A 25686-nucleotide genomic window follows, 5' to 3' on the forward strand; every position below is an offset into this window, starting at 1 on the left:
TCTCATCGCTGCCTTTCCTGTCCTGTTCAATGATGATGATGTTGTCGGCTCGGATGGTTCTCAGACAAGGGACAAGGGGAGAAAGTGAACCAGAGGGTGGCTCCGTTTCTTTCTCCTCGTCATCTTTTCTACCTTTGAAGAGCTCCTTCTCCCACATTACATCTTTAAGTGACTCTTTCCGTGGGCTCTTATCTTTCTCCCCTCTCTCCCTGCTATTCTCTCTTTCTCTTACTTGACTCCTGTCCCTGTGCCTCTCTTTCCCCCGCCCCTCACTTAAATCTCTGAATCTCTCTATTTTCAGGTCTATACCTCTTCCTCTTCCCGCTTCACCATCTTGACCCCTGGGGCTCGATTTTTCTTTCTCCATCTCCTTAACCTCTGGCTCCGTGTCCATATCCGCATCCCTGCCCCTTTTCCATGCACTCTGTGTGCGCATAAATGGATTTTTGTGGACAGGAACTATCGTTTCCACTGACACCTGACTTGCTGATTTGGGGTCTGCGTCCTGCCATTGGCCTGGATCCGGACTGAGTGACGGTTCACTTCCCAGATTGATGGTTACAGAACTGTCCGTGTCACTCTGACCATCAGAGAGAGGCCTGAAGTCCACCTGCAGTACAGAGATGTCTCGCTCCTTCTCCTTGTCACACACACTCTCCTGCTTTGCTTTCCTTCGCTGGATGATCCCTCGCTTCCAGGCGGGCATGCTGGCAAGCTTCTCCTCCTCCTCTTTCCCCCTCCTCTCTCGCTCCTCCTCCTCTCGCCTCTTTTTCTCCAGCAGGAGTTGCTTCCATTCCGGCAGGGAGGAGACAGACATAACAGAAAAAGTGCAAGTTTTTGTTCGATGCTGGTCTGGGACTGGTCTGAGAGAACAAGAAATTATAAAATAAACTCTTGTGAAATTGAGGTTTCGTCACTGAAAATAGGACTTTTGATTGAAACACAACAAAGATGAAATAGAAACTTGGATGCACCAAAAACTAGAAGAGTGTAGGATCAAGTTATTTGTATTCTACTAGCATTAACATTTAGGAAGATGCAAATCAATGCAGTATCACGTTTGTCAATGCTTTTCTTGCAGCCCCAGTTTATCTGTTGCCCACTTTGGTTACATCAACTTCATCAAATTTACTTGCAGCACATTATGCAAAGCTACTTTCTGCCTTAAAGGCAGCTCGAATGAAACTCAACTCACCAAAACGACATTGAGTTTTTACTCATAAAGAAATGATCAAATCCTCCTCGACTTCCCGGCTGTCATGTCCACTTGCGCGTCTTTCCTGTGCGTAATGCGCTCCAAGTCCTCGACGGAAAATCCTCCTTCGCCAATAACGGACAGACTAATCTATGCTGTCGAAACGGAGGATTTAAAATGAGTGTGGGATTCCGTCAAATGAGCAGCAGCCCACCTGACTGTGCAATCAGAGCGGGAGAACACCGCGTAGTAGTAAATATTTCCAGCTCGGGAGCGACAGCACTGTAATCCGATAATTACATTAAATTCCGTCAGGAGTGTTTAGTGGCACACACCATATTGTCGGACCTAAGAAAAGGCGTTTAAGGAAGACAGCTGCCTGTCCGGGCACCAACCCCTCCACCCCCCCCCCCCCCCCGTCTCATCCCTCCTTACTGCTGTGCTAATTGGAAAAGTGGGGGAAGAGGGAGGAAGGGATGAAGGGAGGGAAGGAGGCGAGGCTGCAGAGCTGCAGGTCACCTGAGGCTGACCTGAGGTCAGTGTCATGTTTTTACAACTAACTTTTGTTTTTGTTATTATTATTATTATTTTTTATTTGCATCTTTCATGTCAGGACATCACAGTAATGACAATATCATCATAATATGACTTGAAATGTCTTTTGAGATTCAGTGATGCTAAAGCATCAGTCGAAGAATGTTGAAAATATAAACAGACTGAAGGCAAAGCAAACAAGGGACACAGCTACAATATTCAGTTTATGGCGTTTATTCAACATGACCTTGAATACAAAAAGTTATTATTGATGCTATTACATAAAGATCGACTATATCAACCAATGACACATGAAATCATGGTGTATGTTGAAGTTTAGGACTCAAGGACTTATTGAGGATATTGCTGCTCACTTTGTCAATAAGCTGTCTGATACAAATTAGTTGGATTAGCAAGTAAAGCAAAGAATAAAATTTCCAATTCAATATTGTCTTACGTCAGACTGACCTCACTGCAGATGGAGAGGAAATGCATTTATCGTCTCAGAAACACCACATGACTCGTTGAGGAAAAGCACATTTGAGTTTTTGTGCATTTTTCAGTGTGAAATCTTAAGTTTACATTCTTGTGCAAGGACATTTTGAAACCAGTGTGCTTGAAAAAATACAAAATAAAGGCACATGGAATTTAACAGCCCATAAAAAAATATCCTCTGAATAACTCAAACACATTCACTACAGTTAAAGGCAGAACATCTGAAGGATTTTATTGCAAAATACTCAAGCCTTGATTGTAAAATGCCCCTTTCACAATGTACCTCCATCACAATTTATACAATTTAAAAGAGAAAAGCTCATGATCCACATCAATTTCAACGATAATAGCAGTAAAAGTAGTAGAAGAGGTGTTCATGTTTTTAAATGAGGGAATTAGAGCTTTTAATAAAACTCTCCCTTTCTAAAACCACCATTTCAGTGTAAAGGTTCTTTTTTTTTTTTTTTTAAATACAGTGTCAAGTTGCAAATAGTTCAGTTCAAGTGTTGTCTTTTGCTTTTCATGGAGCAGATTTGTTGTAATTCAGCAGATAGCAGGTCTCATATTAAGTCAGAAAGACTCTTAAAGTCAACATTCCTGGAAGCAATATTCAGACAGTAGTCAGCTTCACATCGCAGCTGTCATTTCTCCTTGTTGTTGCTGTTGTTACCGTTGGTGGTGCTCATGGTGGTGCCGATGCCCCGCTGCGGATCAGCAAGGAGCTGCATCTTGCTGTTAATCTGGACGCAGAGGTAGGCTAAATCCTGTTTGTCCAGAGAGTGCGCCAGGGTCAGGTAGGCCGACAGAGTCCCCGCCAGCAGGAGCCGGTCCAGGGACAAGGCCGGCAGGAGCCACAGCACGACACCTAGCTCCAAGCACACCGGGTGGCGGAGGTGAGAAAGGAGGCGCTGGGCATTTGGAGACTTATAAGACATGGGGTCTCCTAAACCGAGACACTCATAGTACACCTGAGAGAAAAGCGAGCGGAGGAGGGAGGAGGGCGGAGGCCAGGGTGAGACAGTATGAGATAAATTAGGATAAGCAGCAGCACCAATAATGAGTCACCTCCACAATGTTTACGTAACATTTTTCATAATCACTGTTACAGATTACCAGCTTCTGTTACACACAATTAAAGCTTCCTGAATATGTCCTGGTGCTATTCTGGCATCAGATCCAAATGGGAAAATGAATCTGTTCTCCTGCCAGATGTAGATTCCTGAGTTACTATTGATTAAACTGAAGCTGATCAGCTTTACACAGTGATGTTGCTTTAGAAAGAATCTTATGACTGGAAGCGGAGATATGTTATTTAGATTAAAGACAACTGCTACAAACAAAGTCCAGTAACAACAAAGAAATAATCACATTACTAAGAAAATTCATCATTGTTGTGTGGATTAGTGTGTTTTGTTGAACTATCATAATGAACTGTGTGCATTTAAAGGCTTTATAAATGGAGCAAAGTTGTGTAGGCTTGCTGAAATGCACTATAAATACTTCATTGTTTATTACTGAGATGCACGACATCTAGAGTTTGAATCAAATGACAACTGTCAAAAACAGACAAAGCTACTCAAAATCTTTGAAACAAAGCACAGTTAAAATCGAACCTCCCACTGAGGACGGCCTGCTCACCTGCTTGATGCCCAGCAGTTCTGCGTAATCAACGAGCATGAGGATGCTGCAGATGATGGCCCAGCAGAGGAAGTGCAGGGAGAAGCAGAGCAGAGGAAACCAGATACTCCAGGGCGCCTGACGCACTGACCACAGACAGGGGGCGCTAGTCACAGGCTGCCAGTACTTCATCAAGATCTACCCAAGGAGAAAAGAAGAATGATGGCACTCATTGAGGTAAATATGGTGCCATATAGACGTTAACTATTGCATTGTAACTGTGAACTAATTACCTTTTGCTCATTGTGGCAATCAAAGCAGCATTTACATACTACGAGTCTTGTCTTTCTGTACCTGCAGGGCCAGTGCAGTGGCGAAGCAGTACGCTGTCCTGTTCAGGGGCCCCAGCACCGACTGAAGGGCCTGTTTGACAGGCCACCGGGAGAGCAGACTGTGCTGTGTGGTGAAGAGAGCCAGAAGCCCCAGATCCACAACAAGACCACCGAGGACAGAGCTGTCCTGCAGGGCCACTGACCACGGGATGGAGTCTTTGGTCCAAACACAGTGGAAAAAAAAAAAAAAAAAAAGGTGAACGCTGTCATCAATACAAAAATACTGTCACTACATATGTTATGATGTAAACAATGACAGTAAAACTTCACATTAATTTGATTTAATTTCGCCCAAAATAGATTGAAAGTGTTGAAACTGAGGTGCAAAATTATTCATTAACATTAAAAAAAAAAGAGATTATTGCAATGACCAATGCAAATCAACAAGTTAATATCAGATCAACAAGCTAAACAGAGCAGTAATAAATACAACTAACTCTCAATGGATGTTTACTGGTAATAATAATAACAAAAATAACAATGAAATTGATGCATTAACAATGATGCTTGAAATCTTGCCACAAATCAAATGAATATATAAAGAATATACATATATTGAGCAGCATGTGCGGTGTGTTTTTAACAGTATGATGATAAAGAGTTGAACCTTTCTGTTTCTATCCTAATTCATTCAGGAGGAAAAAGTTTGACGCCCAACGTGGGGCTCGAACCCACGACCCTGAGATTAAGAGTCTCATGCTCTACCGACTGAGCTAGCCGGGCTGCGGAAAGCTGTGCAGAAGGCAGCTTATCAGTAATGACACCGGTTCTGTATGACACCGGTCTGTATTTATGGTGTTGGCCGGGTTCATTGCAGTTACGCACCACCGAGCTTTTCAGAAAGGCGCAGACATGTCGGCTGTGAACGCACCGTGAAGAGCCAAAGTGTGTGTGTTACCCCCCCCCCAGGCTGAGGGCTGACAGACCTACCCTGACACAGCGTGCTCTCCCCGGTGATGTTGTGATAAATGGCCCGAAATGAAACGAACCGGATGAAATCTGCGCCGGTGACGAAGACGAAGGCGACGTTGAGCAGCGCGGCGCCGCAGAGAGCGCAGCCCCGGACGGAGACTGACGCCATTTCATTCAGCGCTTCATCCACATTGGGCTCTTCCGGGAGGGGAGCTGGCTGCAGGGCCGACTGTCAACACACGGTGTCGGTGCAGCCCCCAGGAGGAGGTGTGACGGTACCGTGCTGCGGGAAACTGCGGCGAATCGGGCCGCTTCTGCAGGGACGGATTATGAACAGACGTCTCTTTGTGGCTGCTTTGTCTGTTTTTGGTCATTTTGAGTCACTTCACTTCTCATCTTGGTCCTTGGCCTCTCATTTGAATTTCCCTTTTTGTCACTCTTTGACTTTATTTTCTTTCTTCTGTGACTTTAAAACATAAAGATACTAACTGGACCAGCAGTGATTTAGTTCATCGGTGTTTGATTGAGTTGGTGATGTGTCGTTCGCAAACGACTCGTTTATTTTGAACTGATCTCTCTGTGTAGGAATGGCTGATTCGTTCACGACTCATAACTACGGTTCTTCGGGTCTTTCGTTCATTATTCACGTGGTTACAGCAGACCAAAGCTGTCTCTTGTCTCTGGGGGGTCTGGTCTCCAGTCTCACACAAAAATGTGGGGGCGAAAAAATGACATCACCACCTTCCTGAATCTGACATTTAATTGAATAATGAAAAAAACATCACCACACTTTCAAACTGCAAAAAAGTACACAAAGCAATAATTTTTTTTTTCAGCGAGTTTGTCGCAGAAAGGAAATTGTGCAACACGTTATTAAAAGACAAACTAAGAAAGAGACTCATATTTTACACTCATGACAGATGTATGCCAGCCTGCCGTGTTCCTTAAATCAGGTCAACCTCACCGCTGTAACACTCCACATGGTAATTTCCGTTATGTGATACCACACGAATCGACTCTGTTGACCCCTGCAACAATTCACAAATATAAACTTGTTACAAAAGTTTCTCAAAAAAAAAAAAAAACCTTTGCTTTTCGCGCCCGTAATAAATTTGACAGTAAAGCAAAGAGACATGTTCACTGGCTTTAGCTCACCTCAGTTGGCAGTATCGGTGTCCTGCAGGCAGCACAGCAGGGGGCCTGGACCCTGAAACCAGGACAGGCCACAGAAACTGAAAAATGAAGCTGCTCTCAGGGTGTGCAGTCTTGTGCAGCCTGTTTTGCAGGATTTTGTCAAATCGCTTTTCGGGAAAAAGTGATTCAAGGTGCTCGGGCCATTGTGTGGAATAATGAGGGAACTCACTTGTAGTAGTCGCTGATACAGTAAACCCTGTTGTCTGAGTCTACGGTGAAAGGCTGACCCTCCAGGCTCTGTCTGCAGACGACGCAGCGAAAGCAGCATGGATGATAGGATTTCCCCCGAGCCTGGAGCACCTGATGAGTCAAAGCCAGTTGTTCGTCACACTGCGGGAAAATGTCCCATATTCACTCATAACACTAAGGACACCATAGTAGATTGAATTATTTGTACCATGTCTATGATTGAATGTCCACAGCTGTTGCACACTTCAGGAGATGGATGAACTCCAGCGTACTAAAGTAAATAACAATCATTGTGAATTACTTTTCATTTTCTCATATGTTTCCGTCACAGTTTCACTTTAGAGCCATGCTAAAACAGAGTCTTCTTACCAAAAAGTCATTCTCACAGTAGATTCCTCCCGGCGCTGAATAAAATGCCTTCCCGGTGAGCTTTTTATCTAAATGGGAAACACAGAACAAGGTGAAAATGGAGCAATGGCTTCTTTTCCTTATTTTGACACTTGATAACATACCATCAACTCATTTTATTGGCCAAATGTGATGTGACATCTATATCATCATATAACGAGAAGTTAAACAGTATGTCAGTATATGTTGTTATCTAAAAGAATAAAGAAAAACATTATACTTTAACGGGTACTTTGATCATGAATAAGATGAAAAAAAGTAAAAATAAAAATATTAAATAAATGATTAAACTGATAGTGACAGTAACTATTACAGGGGCTTTCATGGTGTTTGCTGCCTGTCGTTATTGTGTTTACGGGACACATCTTCCAACATTAACTGTTCATGAGTGTCTTGTCATGGTCCAGCTTTGAGAAACCGACTGGCGTTGCCTCACTTTGTTGGGTTCAACCAGCAAAACAGACCTTCGACAATAAAAGCAGCACATCAATGAAACCCCCTCTGACCCCCCGAACTCACTGCAGACGCTGCAGGCGAAACAGCCGTGGTGGAATAAACGTCCCATTGCCCGACAGGCTCTCTCTGCACCGTTCACGACTTTACGGCATCTCGTACAGCTTCCTGAATATACACAAAGCAAAATGGACAAAAACCACAATACACTTTTGATTTATTGGAAACAAAACAAAAGCAACAACAACAACAACAACAACAAAAAGACCACATGCTGAATACTGATTCTTCTGACGCCTACTGGGGGCTTTCAGATTTTGTGTGCGTGTATTCCTGCCTTACCAAAGTTAAAACTGGCACTATAACTTGGGTCCATCTTCCACACTTTGTTCCCCAGCTGTCGCTTCCTGCTGGAGCCTACAGTAAATGTGGCCGGGGGTCTAATTTTATGTGAGCTGCAGACAGCTGTAAGAGGAGCTGCTATCTGGGTTTATGGGTGTTGCATTCGGTGCTTTGGGTCTCTCTGGGGGCGACGAGACTCGGTGACTCCTCCAGCGTTGAGAGGGGGAACACAAGTGAGGCCAACTGGTATTGGCTCCTTCCCTCACAGTATAAAGATAGTGCTCGCGCTGGCTCTGCATCAAGATGATGTCATTTCTCTTTATCATTACCTCAAGCCCTCCATGTCAGCATTGTGACACAGATGAATGAAACGGCGCCAAAAAGAAATTTGATTCAAAGTTTTACAAAAGCTAGAGCTAAGTTTCTTTGGCTTTCCTGTTCTACACACGGTTAATGGTGGGCTTTAAAAGGTTCACACATCATGTATAAAAAAAAGAAATACTGTGTTGTACTAATGGACATAAAACATATAAAAAAATAAATGGCAATAGAAAAATATATTTCATTTTTGGTGTTTGGTGCAGTTTTTTTAACTTGATACTCTTGGACAGTTTATGTCTTTAATTTCCCTACATAAAATGTTTTACTTTTTTTTTTTTTTAATCAATTTAAAGTTGAACCAAATCCACCTCCTAACGTCTAAGTGCTTTTAATTGATGACCTATACTGAACTTTTAACTTATGGTTTAGCAAAAAATAGGTACCTGAATATCTTTTGTTTTTGTGAGATAACTGGCCAGATGGCGGCACTATTCCAACGAGGCCTTTAAAGTTGTTCAGATATTAGCAATCCTGTCCACGCCTGCCAACGTGGGCCGGTCATATTTGAGATTTTCATCGGAGAACCATGTCTCTAGTCACATTTGAGAGAAGAAGAGGCTTATATTTAGGAATTAGCTTATTTCTTTTGCTGTAATTCTTAAAAAATGGAAAACAATGTATCGGACAGGTTAGCTCATTACTCACCACAAGGTGGCATTATCCCAATTATCAATTCATAGCCAGATCCAGTGAATTATGGGAAAGCTGGTCACCATGTTTTGTTCTTCTAGCCTTTAAAGAGACATTCATCATGTCAAATATATTATCCTTTTTTAAATACGCTCACCATTTTACCCCCTAATCTCCTTCAACCTCCACAAAGGAGGGCAGCCCCCTGAAATTTAGGCTGCTGTAGCTTGGTGGGCAAAACAACCCAAAATGTCAAACTTACAGCCATACCGAGATTTGGAGATCATGAAGCGACACGGCTGATAAAGTCTGTGTTACTGCCCTCATGTGGGAGGTTCAGGCTCTTCTCTTTAAAACTCGACCTACAAGCCGACCCTCCCAAATATCACACACAGGCTCACAGCAATGTCTCAGCTCGCAGTGCTAAGTCAACAACTGACTGCAGAAATCTTTGTGTTTTTATTTAAAAAAAAAATTGTCTGTCTTTGGAACTTCAATACATTTTTAAACTTCCTTTTGTTCTGTCTCTTTTTTCAGAGTCTCGGAGCAAAAGAAAGACTTGGATACTTTTGACAACAAACATTTCACAATCTATGCCCCATGGAGTTAAAGTATTTATCACACATTTTGAATTATTACTCAATCGACCACGTCTCCAGGATTGGCATATAATTCAGAGGTGGTGTAAGTGTTTAATCTGACAACATAAATCCCCCCTTCTGGTCATTGGTATTAAAACCTGCAGACTTGTAGCCCTCAACAACACATGTCTGGGTGTGCTGGACCTGCAGTGCCATGGGAGGGGAGGGGAAGTGTGACAGCTGCTGAGTCTTCACTGAGATCCCTTGTTACACACTGAAGCTGCCTGAATTCACCACACCGCCCACTCTGCATGCTGTCAGACTGGTTCAGCAGTGACACTTGCTTTGAATATCCGTGTGTGTGTGTGTGTGTGTGTGTGCTTGTGCTTGTTTTATGTTGTGGGGCTCTCACAGACAAAAAAGAATCAACTCTATAAAAGCGATTTCATTTTTTCCACCCTTCTCTGTGTCATCCATACTGTTCGGTGCTGTGATTTCAATTTTAAGTTGACACGAGCCTTCGGGGGTTAAACTGTTGTTTTTCCACTGATGTAAGAGTAAATCATGTAAATGATTCATAAGAAAACAAAAAAACTGAAACATTCAAAATGTGACAGAAGTGTGATTGTAAGTGGTCGTGCCCTCAGGTATGTTTCTATGCTGGAATGTCTGCGTCACAAGGCGTGTGGAGGCAGGAGGGAGCCTGTACTACATGGGAGTGTTAACTCAGAGTATTGACCTGCTATTAGACACCAGACACACACAGAGCATCACATTTTGTTCTTACTTAACGCAAAACAACCTCGTTTTTTAAAAAGAAAATAATAAAGCTGCCCATTTAAACTATCCCTGATTGAACATGCTTTAACTTGCTACCTTTGTTGTCATTTTATTAGATTCTGACACACATCAGTGTGTGGCAGTGCATGTAATAGTCTGCTGTGTTTTAGCTTGTGGTCAAACACAAAGAAACCCCTGCTTTAAACTGTTTCCACACCCTCCCCTGCCTCATTTTGGGGATACACAGCACCGTGCCAACAATCCTTGGCATGCTCCGGTCCGTATAAATAGGGCGCTCATTGTGCCACCGAGGAGAGAGAGGAAGAGGAGGAGGAGGGTAGGGGGGGGGGCACAGGGACTCGTGTCTTTCTATTAGTCCATATTGTTGGTATTATCACAGCAGTGTTTGGACACATGAAGGGGGGGGAGAGGAAGGGCCCGACCCGCCTGACTCGTCAAGTTTGGACAGGTAACCGTAAACCACCTGCGGGTCCACGCCCTCCGCCGCGCCGTGGCGCACAGAGGCAGGTAACGCTGAGCAGGAAGTGTCTGTCAGCAACGACGCCGTAATGCGAAGGGAAACCCAGCGGACTGTTTGACTTTTTTATTTATTTATTAACTTTCTGTTTTTAAGGGTTTTTTTTTATATATATATATATTTTTTTATTATTATTATTATTTTTTAATCAAACAAACAAACAGAGGGATCTATTCTTTGCGAGGATGCGGCTGCCTGATATCTGCGCGCTGCTGGGGGTTTTGTTTTGGACGCTCTTCCAGCCATCAGGTGAGATGATTCAGATTGTATTCTGTCTCTGCAACAAACACAGTCCATCTACACCTTGGTGAAGCTCTGTGTGCTCCATTTTCTTTTTCGTGGTTTGTTTTCTTTTTCACTTTCTGAGAAAATACTAAAGGAAAAGCCTCAAAAAGCTCTTCTCATTGAACAGTGGTTTCATCTGGAGCTGGTGCCAAATGGGTCAGACTGTGCTAAGTGCAGGCTGGTCACTGAGGTGAAACCTGCCCTCCTGTGGAGCACTCTGGGTAAAATGAGCTGTGTTTAAAGTGCTGTGTCAATAAATTTGAAGATAGCAGAGGACATTAAGGAAACATTACCACATTAGAGCCACATTTTCAGAGTCAGTCTGAGCAGAATAACTGAGCTCTGACTTCCAGACCTCCATTTTCAGAAAGGTTTATGAGGCATTTATGGAGCTTCCTGGAGGCAGGACTCCATCATAGCTTCATTAATGATTGACGAGCAATCTGCTGCTGAGCTGTAGATCTGTCGGGCGTTTTATCACCTTTTCTCCCCTGCTACACATAAATTCTGCTGCTTTCTAACAACTAATGAATTTTTGGGACAGAAGTCATTAGCAGCGTTGGTGGAAATGATGGCTTTTGCCACCAGTAATGACTCTTTGAGCACACCCACAGTTTACTATCTCAGGAGCTCCCACAGACTCTATGCAAATGGTGCAATATTACACTGTGCTGCTTTCAAGCTGTAGCTCAAGTTCAAGTTTTGGCTTCCTGGTTTTATATTTATGATTTGTGTCAACAGTATTTTAGTCAAGACTGCAGTGAAATGTTTTCCATAGATATCATGCCCTTCTAGTTTAGAAATTTGATTTAAATCCTACAGGTGAACCAGATATTCATGATAATGGAAGAGCGAGGTTTGTTTTACGGGCTTCAAGTTAGTCTTGCTGGGAATTGGTGATAATGTGACAGTCATTTTTATTTGGAAGTTTACCCAATCTGATGATAATGCATTGTCCCATTGTAATGTTTGAAAAAGCCCCTTTTTATGCTATAAATCAGTGGACATGCTTTTATTGGAAACAAATTAACTTCCTTAATTGTCAGATAATACGAAGACTTGCATACATGTATCTGCAATAACTTATTGGCCAATGCATAGATCCAGCTCTAGTGTGAAAATATTGGAATTGAAAAGACCACTCAAGCTACCGTGCTGGATAAATATGAAACCAAATCTGTTCTCTGTGTTCACGTCTGCATCTGTATATAAAAGGAAATAGTTTCATCTGAGATTGTAAAACGATACGGCTGTGTATGAGTAAGTTCCCCGGGAGTACTGAAAATTGAAACAAGAGTCCAATATCACAGAAACAGCAGTTCGTCATGGTCTTTAAAACTTGTTCTCTTTTTTTTTTTTTTGACTTGTCATTACTCTGGGCTTACGTGACTCACCACAATAAGAATCCAATTAATTCGCTTTGGTCTGTCACTACGGTCTCCCACATGGGAATAGGTGTGTCTGCAACCACTGCGATTGTTCAAGTGTCAACACAAAGTTGTGTGTGTTTGTTATCTCCTCTGCTCGAAATTGCTTAGGTGTTGAACTGATACCTTCAAGTGTTGCACACAAAGCCCTCCTCAACAACAAATAGAATAGGTGGCATATTTGCTTGCGTGTGTCCTAATCTGCAGCCATGCTAGCAGCTCTGTGTCAAAGCAGCTTTGCTGACACTGAAGGATCATGTTTACAGTTCGTGTGTACCGTGTTTATTAGTGAACACAAGTTTTCATCTCTGGTACCTTTTCCATCATCTACTTGTCCAAGAAAAGAAAGAAAATGTTTTGCGCCTGAACAGATAACTCAGGAGCGGCAGTGGTGGTGCAGCGGCGCTGTCAGCACGCAGCACAAAAGTTCTGGGTTCAAACCTGGTGGCTGCGTGGCTCCAACCCAGGTACTGAGTGTGAGAGTGAATGTCGTACTGTGACATGACCCCCTCCTCCCCCAGCAGCAGATTTCACCGTCAGGCTGACGCTGTCCCCCCAGGCTGCTAAATAATTTTTATATATATATATAAAAAGAAAAAAAGACTGATGTCCAAATCTGGAAATCTGTCGAAGCATGCATCGAGCAGCTGTTCACACCTGTCAGCATGTTCTAAATAACTTCCCAACCTAATGAGAAATCACCTTGTTACGCCACTGAGTGCTGATTAAAGCCGCTCACTCTTTTTCATCTGTTTACCCAGAATGCCTGCGGACGGCGGTCCGACCAGACAAAGGCTCGACGGTGACGGTGTCCACTGAGCTGCCCTTGGATCAATGTGCTGTCTGTACAGTCAGCGGCGTGAATGACACACAGACTTCCTGCCAAACCTCAATCACTTTGGTACCTGAAGAGGATGTGACGCTGCTGTTCAACTGCTCCCAGCCCATTGAACAATCTTACGCTGTCACAATAACTCAGACCATTGGTGAGTTAGCGGGCGGTCTGATGATGCTTAAACACTTTACAGGTCTGAGCGTTTGTATATTTAAAATAAAAGATACTATACAGCACTGGCCAAAAGTTTGGACACACCTTTTCGTTCAAATGAATAGGAAAGTGTGTCCAAACCTTTGGCCTGTACTGTATAGATATAATATAATACAAGCCAAATTTCAGATCATACGGCCTTAGACAAAAAAAAAGTAGATTGTTGGGTTGGTCCACCTAATTGAAAAGCTCATGAATTCAAGTTAAATCTGTTTAGTTGATAATAAAGTTAGTTAATAGAGTTGCATATGCACATTTGGAAATTCTATTATTAAAGCAATCTGCTTCTTCTATTTTGTCTTTAATTGTAATCCAGAATGTACAAAGGACGCATGCAGCCCCAAAACAGCAGAAATTCAACCCTCCATCTTAATAGAGTTCACCAGAACCTTCACCTGGGAGGTGAAAGCACCCGAGAAGACGGGTGTGAGCCTGGACATCCTTGGGGAGGGACTGATGCAGACAGTAAAACCCTGCACTAATGGATTTCAGTATTCTGTGGTCACATCCAAAACAAACAGCAATGACCAGACTGAGTATTGTCGAGGCGGTTCTGTGACTCGTTTGGACGTGCTTAATGAAGCTCTTGTGTCTCTGAGAGTCAAACCAAAGGCTCAGGTGGAGTCTGTGTTGTTTCAGGCCTCCGCTGGACCACTAAGTAAGGAGAAACTACTAAATACTGGATCTTCCCTTTGAAAAAAAAAAAAATCCTTCTTGTTTTTAGGTTGTCTGATATTTTGACCTTTGAGTGAACCTTTTTTTTTTTTTTTTAATCCCTGAACAGTCCTGCTGTCAATTTCCAGCAGTAACTTAATATTTAATGTATAGACATGAGAGTGATATTGGTCATTTCATTTAACTCTCTAAATGTTGAACTTTTAAGTTTTAATGGTGCAGTCCAGTTTAGTAAATCATTTTGAAAGCAGCAGGTAGTAAAGAACAAAAAAACGGACTTTATTAGTGAAGGCTTTACAAACAGCGTGCTCAACCCACTCCTAACATCTGCCTCGCTCTCACTTCTTTTTACCTCCCTTAGAGGGTCGAACAATGGAGATAACTGTTGGCTCCAACACAAATGTGGTGTTTAGTCGGGATCCAGAAGGACCAGAGTGTGAAGTGTGCACTGCTGATGGCTCCAGCTGTAGTCCAACGGAAAAGATATTGAACAATGCCGAAAAACACTCGTTGGAGTTCAGCTGCTTAAAACCTGAGGACATGTACAGTGTGAAGCTGGATAAGAAGATGGGTAAGAACCATGACGAGTCTGTAATGATGTTTCTGTCATTTACCACAAGAATTTGTAATTGCTGCTTTTATCAATTATCCCCTTTTGTGGTTTTTGTTGAATAAGTCCTCCATCTTACAGTCTGATCATTTGATTATCATTGTCTTTACTCAGGCTGTACCACGAGCTCCTGCACTCCTGCAGCAGGAGAAGTTGATCCCAACCTCTTGAAAGACTTCAAGAGGACCCTAACATGGGACATTAGTGTCCCAGAGAGGACTGTATTAACTCTGGACTTCCCTGGGAATGGGCTGAAAGAGATTTCTGGGACCAAAAATTGCCAAGAGGGTTATCAGTTCTCAGTGAGTACAACAAAAAGCGACGGAAAGATCAAAACCAAGAGCTACTGCAAAGGCGGGACAATATCTCACCTGGATCTGCCTGGAAAGACAACTGTGACAGTTGAAGTGCCCAAAGACGGAGAAATGGACCCGACGGCATTCAATGTCAAAGCAGCACCAAGAGGCAAGCACTTAATCCGGCCAGTTTAATTACTTGGATTGAAGAAAATTGGCTATTACCTGGTTAACATTTGCTTTTTTTTTTTTTTTTTTAAATCAAACAAAACACAACAAACACTCACATCTAACAACTCGAGACATGTACATTTGAAAAGATGATGTGAAATGTGATATTTTTGCTTATTGCTATTACGAATTTAAATGTACCAGAGTATCTTTTCATTGATTGTGTAAAGAGGTCTTGGCACGTTGGCGTCATCCATTTCTTACTATCCCTCTTTTCCCTTCAGGTAGCAGGATGTTGGCTGTGACACCTGATCCCAACACCAACATCATCATCATCAGAAAGAACAACGAACCAGACTGCACTGTGTGTATGGATACTGGGCCCAAACAGAAATGCAACCTAGAATTTCTAAGAATCACAGATCCTCGCAACACCTCAGTGGAGTTTAGCTGTCCTCAGCCTCAGGATATTTATGATGTGGAGATCAACAGAGAAATTGGTATAAATATCAAAACATATCTTTGTTCTGATAACAGCGTTTGTTCATCTTAACCGGTTTTTAAGCTTTGACAGTGTAGTTTTTTTGACTCTTGACAACACAAAACTCTGAAAACCTAAATCACCTCCTCTTCTCTCTTCCTCTGTCTGTATAAACTCCAGACTGCACAGAGACTTCCTGCTCTGGAAACATCGTTCAGACCGAGTCCTCGCTGTTCCCAGACTTCAACCGCACCTTCACCTGGGATTTCAAAGTTGTCTCCACTCGGGCTTTTCAGCTGGACTTCCCAGAAACGGGAATGAAACAGATTTCCAACGAGGACGCCTGTCCAGATGACCACACGTACACTGTTGTTACCTATCTTCGCAGTGGGCCAGCAACCATTGGCACCTTTTGCAAAGGGGGACCTGTGACCACCATCCTGGCACGATACAAAGGCCGTGTGTCTCTGAAGGTGCCTGCAGATGCAAAACTCAACCCTGTGGACTTCAAAGTCACTGTTGGGCCTGAGACCAACAGTAAGTTCATTTGTCCTTAAAAACATTTTGAACATTAGTGTATATAAGTATAGCATTATGGTATGTCATAAATAAACCATTAATTCACTCACCAATCAAATGATAAGCATTAGTTGAAATACTTTGCTTTCACTTTTCAAACAGATTCTCAACTGAGCACAAAGATCATCTTTCCTTATAAACACTCTTAGAGCGGTAACAGGTCTAAATAAATTATTTTACTTCTAGTTTGGTTTAGTTCATTAGGCTTTGCGCACTCTTTTTCTTTTTCTCAGCAGATATTGAGTTTCATTATTAAAGAATAAACCATCAACACTGTAGTTCTTAAGTCTTCAGCCATCGTTTGATTTGAATGGTTTTGTGTGTTCATCTGTTGCTGTGCAGGATGAAAAGGATCATACCAGCAGCTGAAACTAAAAGCTCATCTAAAGAGATCCACATTGTTTCTAACCACAATATTTTCGCTTGATTTCCCTTCAGTGGTGGCCATAGTGAAAGTCAATCTACCGCGAGGTGTATCCAACACAGACTTCATCACAGCCAACTATCCCAATGAGTTCCCTGATAACCAGAAAACGCAGTGGGACTTCACAGTGCCTGGCATGCACAACTACACAGTGCAGTTTGGTGATCACACAACTCCGGAGTGCCTCAGCGGTGACGTGCAGGTGGAGTATAATAAAGGGGGGAAGAAGGTGACCAAACTGAGTCTGACGGATCCTCAGCCGCAGCATCAGCAGGGAAACTTCAACATGGTGCTCAAGAACTGTGAGACCAACAGGACGCTACAGGGCCTCTCCCTGAAGTACAGAGTGTCTGTGATGAGGAGCGGTCATCCAGGTACCCAATCGACTACTCAGAGAAACATAACCTAACAATGTGCAGGCTTTTGTTTTGTTTCAGTTTTAATTGAACTTTGGCTGGAATTATTTTATGTCTCTGTATCAGATAGAGAATCACTTTCTCTGGAAAAACGCCAGTTGTAATCTGGTTACTTCAGTGCATGAAAATATGATGGTGCTTAGCTGGCTGATTGATTGTTCCATAGCAGATACAAATACAGTCATTTTGTTGTTACTGATAAAAGTAACCAGACAGCTATTAGTCTTTTTTCATGCAACAAAAATATTTTTTTTATTCAGTTCATTTGAAAACTTTTTGAGGATTTGAGTACTATGCGGCTTTATGCTGTGCATGCCACACTGTTTATAAGAGGCACATTTAGGGCTCCAAATTAGCATTAAATGGGTCATCACTGAATCATAAATAGGCTCGAATCTTTTTAAAGTGTTCACCAGTATTTTATCACCAAAAAAAAAGAGAGTGAGATTTATGGTGAATTGCTGTCGTAACAAAGGCCGAAGTCAGAGTGACTACTCACGGTACCCCTCCATGTTGCTCTCCATGTTTCTCTCACAGTTCTGTGCACGGTGGATCTGACCAAACACCAGGGAGTTTCTCTGCAGGTAGAGAAATTGACTTCTGATCCAAACTGTGAGCTCAGCATTAATTCCAAGGTTGAAGAGAAATTAAACGTAGCTGCAGGCACAAAGGCGGACCTCTCCTTCCTGGACTGTCCCAGTCAAGATGTGCGCCTCACTGCCAGTCAAGTCATTGGTAAGATAGCTATTTGTGTATTCATAAATTGAAAACAGCTTTTTTTTTTTTATGCTCACTGTGTCCAGTCTTTTAAGTTGAACTGAGATAACTGGCTGCTGACTAAAAACTTATGATAATTTGTATCAACTTTTCATTTCAAAACTAACTCTAACTGAACTAGCTTATTCCCAACATGTCAGACTCTATCGTTACGTGGTCTTTTACTCACACATAAACACTTTATCAATCTCTCTGTCTGTGTGTCCTAATTACAGCTTGCCAAAATGTGGCCTCCTGCTCAGCGAGTGTCCTCACTGTGCCCAAACTGGATTCCTGCCTACCGATGCCGCTCCACAGCTTCTCTTGGCACCTCAACATCCCTCGTGACGGCACGGTGGACTTGGTGTCGCCCACAGGGACACTCCAACAGTCCGTGCCTGGCCACAGATGTAATCAGCCTGTCCTGCTGCATGTGGCAGAGGAGGACGGCTTTTCTGTTGGAGATTTCTGCTTTAATGGAACCATCCAGAAACTTCAGGTGCACGCCAACGTCTCCATCACAGCGACTGCCCACAACTTCAGCAAGACCACGGGGCCTCTTCTCAATGCCAACTTCAGTCAGGAGATCCCAGGTAAAACATGAAAGTACTTTATGTGCAGCTAATGATTATTTGACCTTTCAATGACTCTGAACAGAAATTTTGGAATGATCTGTAATCCTATAAAATGAACCTGCAACAGTACTAATGTGGCATTATAAGTTAATATCATTGAATTTAGTGCAACAAGCAATGAGAGGATGGCATCCTGGACACCAGGAAAAATTGTGACATTTCATTAACCCGGTGGTTAAATGGACTATTTAAAAATTAAGCAAATGAATCAGTAGTGAAAATAAAATAAAACATGCTATTACGACTACACGAAAAGGGTCGTTTTACTTTAAAATCCCACACAGGGGCACTGTTGTACCATTAATACTGGGGACTTCTTTGAAATGTATTGACCAGCAGAGTTCACCCAATACTGAGCATGACTTCCATCTGTTTTCAGAGACCATCATTTACAGAGTCAGTCCTGGGATGTTGTCTCCAACCGTACTGGCCACCCCCAACTGGCCTGAGGGTATGAAGCCTTCGTCCACCGTGTCCTGGATTGTCAACGTGCCGAGCCAGTACCAGGCACTCGTGCAATTTGCCAACGTCAGCCAGCCCAAATGTCTTGAACGCCACACTGCCATGATTGTGAAGAAGCTTGGGTACGAGGAGGAACTGATGAGCCGGCGGGAGGACGAGGAGCCAGAGAAGCAGTTACTGATCCCACAGAGTTTTTATCTCAACATGTCCAACTGTATACCGGAGTCGGGAAACTTCGGCGCAGTGACCAAAATCATACTGCAGAAAAAGCTCGGTAAGCAAGCCGCGGTCCTGCTCGCTTTTGTGCAGTAACTTCAAAAAGCAAAGCAAACAAAGTAATCTTCCCATGTCTTCGCTTTTCCTTTACAGATCTCTTAGCCATCATCCTCGGGATTGTAATACCTCTTTTGTTTTTGCTGATGGTGCTGGCTGTAGTGTGCATCATCTTAAAGTGAGTACAACTGTGACAAAACACTCATATTTCTGAAACTGAAAATTTTACTTAAAAAAACCAAACAAATTAAAACAGTTTTCAGATGCTCATCAGTGATGATATTTTAAATAAGTTGTATAAAATTACCAAATGAAATTAATTTAGTAAGTAAAATATTTAAAAATTCTTTAAAGTAAAGCTATAGAGCTGTTTGAATATCTTTTTTGTTGATGCATGCAGTTACACTTTTATATAAGTATTAGAATAATTGAACACATTTTGCCAGTTTGTTTGTACTTCTATAAAGCTGTTCTTTAACTGGTGTCATTCACTGACTCGCTCTTATTGCTCCTACTCTGCATACATCTTTTCCAACAGGAAAAAGAGAGATGACAAAAAAAACAAAGCGTCCTCGATCTACATTGGAGGAGAAAGTATCTTCCGTCCAGGTGACAAGCACTTTACCAAGAGCCGACCTGACAACAACTCCCACGTCTACGCCTCCATAGATGAAATGATGGTGTACGGACACCTGCTGAACAACTCCAGCTACGCCGACAGCATGCAAGACCACTTCACGGGGATACAGGTGGACTCTTACAACACATTCACAGGCCCCACTAACGGAGAGATGCCTGTTATCAAAGAACCGGATCACGAGCCAGAGATGGACCAGTACAAAACATTCTTGGCCCCCTCTGAGACTTTCATCCCGTCCCGGCCGCGCACTCCCATCGACCGACAGGATAGCCTCGGTTTCCAGGACCGCAGGATGGTGGACAATGAACTGTACACGTTCAAGAGCACAGGGGAGATAAACACTATCCGGCTCTCTGGAGCCGACATGGAGCCACAGCCGCCGATAACGGAGGAGTCCCTCTAGTGTGCTGGGACTGTCGCTGCCTGATGGACAGCACGGACTGTCTGTACTGTCTGTACTGATGTGAACTTCTGTGCCTCGATCACAGCCACTGATCAGTGACTCAGCAATCATCTTTTAATGTGGCCATTGTCATCTTAGTCAGAAGTCAGTCATTTCTTAAGCTTCAAGAATAGAAGCGACGTTCCTCCACTTTGTGGGAGTAGTTTGGCATTTTGGGAGATATGTTTTTGCTCTTCTGCAGAGTGTCAGACGAGACGATGGACTGTATGCTGAATATAAAGCTACTGTTCTCAGCTGGTTAGCTTAGCTCATCATTAAGGCTGGAAGTGGGAGGAAAAGCTGGTCTGACTGTGTTTGAACGAAGCTTCCTACCAAACATCCATGAAGCTTATTAACTAACATGTTCTAACTTGTTTGTTTGTAGTCCATGTCGATACTTCCTGGAGAGTGTACAATCTCCAGGGTGATATTGATTTTCTTGTCTTACTCTCAGTAAGCGAGCAGGACATTCATATTTCTGAAAATGGCAAAATTCTTTTAATGTTTGACGTGTTTAGTTTTATAAAATTTCTGACCATGCGACATGGATTCAGGGACAGTGGAAAAATGTGCAAGTACCTCTGGTGTTTTCTTTTTATATTATGTAATTGCCTTTTTTTAAGAGTATTTTTTTTTTCTCTTGTAAAAACATTTTAGTTTTCTTTTGCAATAAATTCTAGAGAAAAGGCTCGGCGGGGAAACAGTTTATTCCTTGAAGTAATGGCTGCCATCACACACTGAAGCAATGACATTTAATTTTCTCTCATCCACTGAAACGCTGACCTTTCTGGTAAAAACAATTTTAACCACAGGAGCCATGAAAAACAGCAAAGGAGGGTGTGGAAGGGAAGAACCACAGACTGTAGAGGAGTATCCAGTTTTCACCAAGTGTGTGTGTGTGTGTGTGTGTGTGTTTCACTGGAAACAATGAAGGTAAATGCCAAGTTTACATAGTTGCATCACATTTCTTGCAGCTGTAAGCGGCACAGTCCACATGTCTGCCTTTATCTTTCAGGTTAGAGCCTTCTTACTTCAGGGAGTGCCACTCTGGGTGCTGTACTGAACCCACAGACAGCAGGGGGCATGAGAAGGAGAGGTGAGGTGCCTGAATATTTCATTATGCTGCTTATTTTGTTCAGGTTTCAAGCACAGTATTGGCACTGACTTTCAAAATCGCCCTGCTGTGTCTGGAAATGAAGCATTTTCATTCTACAGTGGCTATGAAAATTTGAAGGACATGATAACATGAATAACAACGAAAACTTTCATCAGAGGATGAGCAGGGCGGGGGACAGTTGAGGCTACAGCTGGATTGAAATATGTGGCGACCAGAAAGTGGTGTCATTTCATGTAGCAAGAAAATCAAACGTGGGGATAGTTTTTGTATTTTATTGATGATCACTTTCAGGTTACAACAAGCGAGATATTAAAGGAGAATACAAAACTAGCAGAATATTCTCTAGAAATAACTCGGAAGATGATGATTTTAAGCAATGTCACTTATTATTATTATTATTATTATTATTATTATTATTATGGCTCTATGTGAGTCTTGTCAGTAAAATACAGTAGTTAGTTGTGAGTGGAGCTGAAACCAGTGGTTCTCAGCCAGAGTCATAGAGTTGTTGTCATGTTGAGTTTTGGATGATTTGGAAATAATAGGAATTTACACTCAGTTTTGTTAAAACTTTTGCAAAAGGTGCCAACACCTACACACTGCAGGAAAACTGGTATTTTGAAATATGAACATCTAATAAATATATACATTGGTATTACTGGGAAACTATCATTTTTGAATATTTTTGGAGAAGCGTTGCATAAATCTCCAAACTGCAGAGGTCACTGATGCCTGAGGGGAAGACCTTACGTTGACTGGACTTTTTTCTTGGTTTCATTGTGACAGCCGACTGACAGCTAATGCCAGATCTGAATTCGATCCCAATGAAAAACCTGTTGAGAACCACTGGCTTTAAAAAAAAAAAAAAAAAAAATAGCAGACAAAATTGAATTGCAGCAAGAGTACACAGACAAAGCAACTATAACCATGCCGAGTCTATGGTGAGATAAATGTGATCAAACAATGTTGAACTGGCAGAGAGAGGCCTTCTTCTCGCGACAGTTCTCATCGAGCCACTTCCCACTGGCCTCAACCAGGACGGCACAGTTCTGGGACTGGCCACCGTCTGGTTGAGGGGACCGGGAGTTGGACGTGTCCCAGTTTTTGTACGTGATGCTAGTGCTGGTCTGGTCCACCCAGGTGCCCTCGGTCACCATGTCATTGACCCCCAGCCACGCCTGCTGGTCTGAGCCCAGTCTCTGGCGGATGTAGTCTCTCAGCTGGTCGTTCTCTTCGCGGGATGTGGGCGTACCAAGGACACCACCGAGGGCGTTGCAATCTTCACTGGCAGTGTGGTAGCTTTTCTTTACAGGGTCAGCCAAGAAACACCTGCCATGGGTCTTAATACCTTTCAAACAAACTGAAGAGGAAAATAAAAGTGAGAAGATGTTTAGATACTGTTTTATCTTTAATTTTGAGATAATACATTTCCTTTCATGTCTGAAGACTGCCCACAGTTGATATGAATAACAATAGTCCCACTGTGTGAAGATGTGCACTGACATGACCTCAGTCATAACAAGCAACATCATGAAAAATGCTGCTTTTCATCAACACGGGAACGACGGGATGTTATTCTGTGTTCTGGACAACAGATCAAACAAAGGGCTGCCATATGCTTCCCATGTTTAAATGTGCAGTTTCAAAGACTGCACATCTCCCATCTGTCTTTATTTTTCAGGAGACCCGTGGCCCAGAATGTTGGCTTCATCTGACTATGTTAATAAGAAGGAAGCTCAAGCCACAATATCAATGAATGCTTTTAGCTGCACTTCTCAGTGTTAGTCACTGCGGAAAAGTGACACTTGAGCTTCGTCTCCATTTGTGATGTAATGTGACACTAATTTGCTCTTACAGCTACATGTGACGTAAACAAGCTTCAGTGACTAATATGTTTAAGATTAAAAGGTTTTCAATCCATTCAAGATAATTTCAGCAGCCAGATAATAATTGGTGCGGGATCTGCAAGTGTGCATTTGATTTTGTCTGAATTGTGGCTGCATTCATTTGTTAGGAGGCCCCAAAACAGAAAAGTGATATCTGGTGCCCTTTGACGATTTAGAGTAAATTGTCAAGTGCAGCTTTCCAAATTGTTTTGGAGTAGGTTTCTTAAATTGCTGTTTATTAGCATCTGAGAGCACTAAAAACTATAATTTCTTTTAGTATAAAGGGTAAAGTTTGTACATTTCCACAAACAGTTCCAGGAGCATTAATTTATTTCCTAAGACCTCATGCGAATACAAGATATAAAAGGAAAATTAGATAACAAAGCTTGGAGTTATGCTAATCCATCCCTCAGTAATAAAACCTCTGGGGCTGCTTCTTCCTCATTACTGTCTGCAGCGAACTACCAGCAAAACAACATATTTGCTGTTGGGTGTTTTTCCAAACAAAACAGTGATGTGGAAAACATGGGCTACTGGACCAATCAGCGATGGCGAGCTCTCCTCAGCCAGAAAGTTCCTGAACCTTTAAAAAGTACCACCCTCTGAAAGGAGGGACTTTTTAGGAGACTTTTTAAACCACACCACAGAATTTGCTGCAGACCCTGCTTTTTCAGGTGGAAAAAAAGGCAGGGAAACTGAGTTCATCAAAAGGTTCAAAGGTTCCTATTTTTCTATCCAAGAATGATATAATGATAATAAACTTCTCCTGTAGGTTTGTTAATAAGACGGGCAATGGCAGCCTGGTGAACCCACGCATTATGAAACGCCTTTCTAACTATAAATTATACAGAAAGCTCTTCAGACTAGATTTTGGCCCATTTATAAGACGGTGCTTCTATATAATTCTTAATGCAAGGTCCGCCTTATTTGGCATTGTGTCTTAATGATTCATATTCCTATTTGAAGAATTTGAAATTAGACATATAACAAAACAGGTATTTGTCCATTTCGCCTGATTAGCAATCCACCTCTCAGCACTTGATTAACTTTGGTAATATCAAGTCATCCCTCCTGTTCAAAACTCAGTTTTACCTGTTTGCAGGGCCTGTTGTTCCTTCAGAAGATTCAGCTCCTGGACTATGTCGTTGATCTGTCTCTGCAGATCCTCGATGGCAGCATCTTTGGTTGAATCTGGATCAAACAGGACAAGAACATTCAAATCAGGTGGTATGAAAGTTATTAGGTTTCTGTGCATGGAAAAAACAATCAAAGAATACTTGAATAGTCTTTTTTCACTGAGTCTGAAGCGTACCAACTACCACATACAAAGGAAAATAGCTCCAGTAACTCGCAGCGCAAACACAATGTGTCATCAAAATAATCTCTCCTTTCTCATCGAGCCTGCGAAGTGCCACGTTTTCCGTCTACCTTTTCTCACTGGCTTTCTCCTTGCTTGAGTCTGCTGCTGCTGCTGCTGCTGCTGCTGAAGCGAGCTGTTCACCAGCAGTAGTACTCCCAGCAACACACAAACTCCTCTGAACTCCATGGTGAGACCCAAAGACTGAGACAACTCCAATGTGGATGGTTGTAATTTATCTCTGTGCCTTTCCCCCTCTCTCTCCCTCTTTCTCACACCCTCCCTCTCATCGCTCAAAACTGGGAAAAATACTGAGGTCCAAAACTACCCTTTGCAGGAACAACAATCCAACCTCATGAACCTTAAAGACTGGTGTGTGTGTGTGTGTGTGTGTGTGTGTGTGTGTGTGTGTGTGTAATCTGGCTCCAGACACTTTGCGTGGAAGAGCTTTGCAAACCAAAGCCAGGTCTGGAGAGCAGGTGAAGACTTACAAAGGACGACAGTGTGAAATAATTATGACATAACCATGAGCGGCTTTCATCAAAGTGTAAGAAATAAACAAACACTGAGTGTTCTGTCACATAAAATATTAAATAGCTTGGTTTTAGTTTATTTCTTGGCTTAAGAGACTAAGCAACTAGAAAAAAAGATGGAATATGACTTTCTTTCCACAAAGCTGGCCAAAAGGTGTCTTGGAAGCTCCTCAGTATGGCCTCATTCGGACAAAGTGTTCAATTTTCAGGTGTTTTTTGGCAGCAGTGACTCACAGAAATCAAAGAACTCATTTATCATTCCATGTGAAGTCTCATCTTTTTGTAAATCCTTCAACATAGTCATTTTTAGCGGCAGAGGTTAGTTTTGGACCTGTCTGTTCTCAGCCTGTGCACACAATGTGCAGTGTGGTGGTAACGGTCCAATCCCATCTGGACTTTGTGTAAGACTTCAACTGTACACAATCCTCCACTGACACGTGGCAAAGACAAGAGAGGCTGCTGTGACTACAGCTCTGACTTCGCTTATAAGTGCAAAATCGCACAATGTCATGGCCAAGCTTTATATTTTGAC

At 42.4% G+C, this 25686-nt stretch overlaps 4 protein-coding genes and 1 non-coding gene across 5 annotated transcripts; 1 reads left to right on the top strand and 4 right to left on the bottom strand.

Moving 5' to 3' along the window:
* Positions 1-1947: 1947 nt before the first annotated feature.
* Positions 1948-5344, bottom strand: nrm (nurim). Its single transcript, XM_029514389.1, has 4 exons — positions 5164-5344; positions 4196-4389; positions 3863-4039; positions 1948-3192 (listed from the first exon to the last, which is right to left on the bottom strand). The coding sequence occupies exons 1-4, from the start codon at positions 5312-5314 to the stop codon at positions 2866-2868; spliced, it is 849 nt and encodes a 282-aa protein (XP_029370249.1). The 5' UTR covers positions 5315-5344; the 3' UTR covers positions 1948-2865.
* Positions 4884-4956, bottom strand: trnak-cuu (transfer RNA lysine (anticodon CUU)). The gene has a single exon. It is a non-coding gene; the product is annotated as a tRNA-Lys (tRNA).
* Positions 5345-5951: 607 nt separating the features above from the next.
* Positions 5952-8818, bottom strand: limd1b (LIM domains containing 1b). The gene is made up of 7 exons (XM_029514786.1): positions 8758-8818; positions 7456-7557; positions 6898-6965; positions 6737-6799; positions 6509-6639; positions 6301-6352; positions 5952-6173 (listed from the first exon to the last, which is right to left on the bottom strand). The coding sequence occupies exons 1-7, from the start codon at positions 8768-8770 to the stop codon at positions 6090-6092; spliced, it is 513 nt and encodes a 170-aa protein (XP_029370646.1). The 5' UTR covers positions 8771-8818; the 3' UTR covers positions 5952-6089.
* A 1816-nt stretch (positions 8819-10634) lies between these two features.
* Positions 10635-20935, top strand: cdcp1b (CUB domain containing protein 1b). Its single transcript, XM_029514967.1, has 13 exons — positions 10635-10890; positions 13115-13339; positions 13718-14059; positions 14438-14647; positions 14801-15151; positions 15438-15653; positions 15815-16171; positions 16652-17011; positions 17591-17788; positions 18046-18402; positions 18824-19180; positions 19276-19357; positions 19718-20935. Exons 1-13 carry the CDS (start codon positions 10827-10829, stop codon positions 20220-20222), a joined length of 3624 nt encoding a protein of 1207 aa, XP_029370827.1. The 5' UTR covers positions 10635-10826; the 3' UTR covers positions 20223-20935.
* Positions 20936-21634: 699 nt separating this feature from the next.
* LOC115051160 (tetranectin-like) lies at positions 21635-24880 on the bottom strand. Its single transcript, XM_029514486.1, has 3 exons — positions 24693-24880; positions 24357-24455; positions 21635-22738 (listed from the first exon to the last, which is right to left on the bottom strand). The coding sequence occupies exons 1-3, from the start codon at positions 24808-24810 to the stop codon at positions 22335-22337; spliced, it is 621 nt and encodes a 206-aa protein (XP_029370346.1). The 5' UTR covers positions 24811-24880; the 3' UTR covers positions 21635-22334.
* Between the last annotated feature and the right edge of the window lie 806 nt (positions 24881-25686).

The sequence above is a fragment of the Echeneis naucrates genome, chromosome 11 (assembly GCF_900963305.1).
Source record: "Echeneis naucrates chromosome 11, fEcheNa1.1, whole genome shotgun sequence".
Lineage (NCBI taxonomy): Eukaryota > Metazoa > Chordata > Actinopteri > Carangiformes > Echeneidae > Echeneis > Echeneis naucrates.